Source organism: Haliaeetus leucocephalus, unplaced genomic scaffold (assembly GCF_000737465.1).
Source record: "Haliaeetus leucocephalus isolate CR32 unplaced genomic scaffold, Haliaeetus_leucocephalus-4.0 Scaffold587, whole genome shotgun sequence".
In the NCBI taxonomy this organism is placed as follows: Eukaryota; Metazoa; Chordata; class Aves; order Accipitriformes; family Accipitridae; genus Haliaeetus; species Haliaeetus leucocephalus.
Window position 1 is genome coordinate 6677659 of NW_010973023.1, and position 870 is coordinate 6678528.

Below are 870 nucleotides of genomic sequence, written 5' to 3' on the forward strand. Positions count from 1 at the left end.
TCCCCTCTTGGGTTCCTGAAGAAGGAAGGCGCCACGCCGGCCTTCTCCGCGGCCGGCAAGCCGAGCTTCGGCGAAGCCCCCACCGCCCGCCAGGCCGATTACTCGGGGCCCGCGGCCGGCTCCCGAGCCTCGGCCCGGCCCGTTCCGGGTCCGCAGCCTATCGGCCTCGGCCACAACACCGGCCTCCGCCAACCGGGGCCGCTCCCGCAGCCGCCCCTCAGCCTCCCTCCGCTCCCCTCCCCTCCTCCGCCGGGCAGGTGCGAGGCGAGGAACCGCGGCGGGACCGGGGACCGCCGCCCGGCCCGAGGCACGTTCCCGGCGTCCAGAAACGGGGCGAGCGGGAGGACGCCGGCTACCCCTAGGCCGCCCTAGGCCAGGCCGATGCTCCCCCCGCGGCGGGGAAGGGAAGAAGGGCTGGGGGGAGCCGGTCAGCTCACCAGGAGGAGGAGGAGGAGGAAGAGGCAGCCAGGGTCAGGCAGGAGCGGGAAGATGGCGGGTCTCATGGTAGATCGGGCGCCCGGGAGGGGGGAGAAGCGCGGCTCCCACTCTCCGCGGCGGCGCCTCACTTCCCCCGTCGCCAGGAAACACCCGGGCAAGTTCCACCGCGGGCCCCCGCGCTCCCCGCCTCCCCCGCTCCGCTTCCGGGTTCCCGCGCTGGCGCGGGGCACGCCGGGAAGCGTAGTTCCTAACCCGCCTCCTCCGCCACCGCCGCCGCCCGAGGGAGCGAAGGGCAGGAGCGATCCCAGAACGCACCGCGGCCCTGCCCACGCACTGGGGCGCCGCCCGGGCGGTGAAGGGGCGGGGCCTTGGTGGCGGCGCAATGAGGAGGCGGGTGGGGTCGAGGTGAGTTACGGGGCGCGGTTGAGGCGC

General features: G+C 75.9%; 1 protein-coding gene across 1 annotated transcript in view; it reads right to left on the reverse strand.

The window, feature by feature from the left end:
- ERP44 (endoplasmic reticulum protein 44) overlaps positions 1-681 on the reverse strand; it is a 58711-nt gene extending 58030 nt beyond the window's left edge. The window contains exon 1 of the mRNA XM_010577959.1: positions 438-681. Within this exon, the coding sequence (XP_010576261.1) occupies positions 438-503 (66 nt within the window). The 5' untranslated portion in view covers positions 504-681. The remainder of the gene's footprint in view (positions 1-437) is intronic.
- Between the last annotated feature and the right edge of the window lie 189 nt (positions 682-870).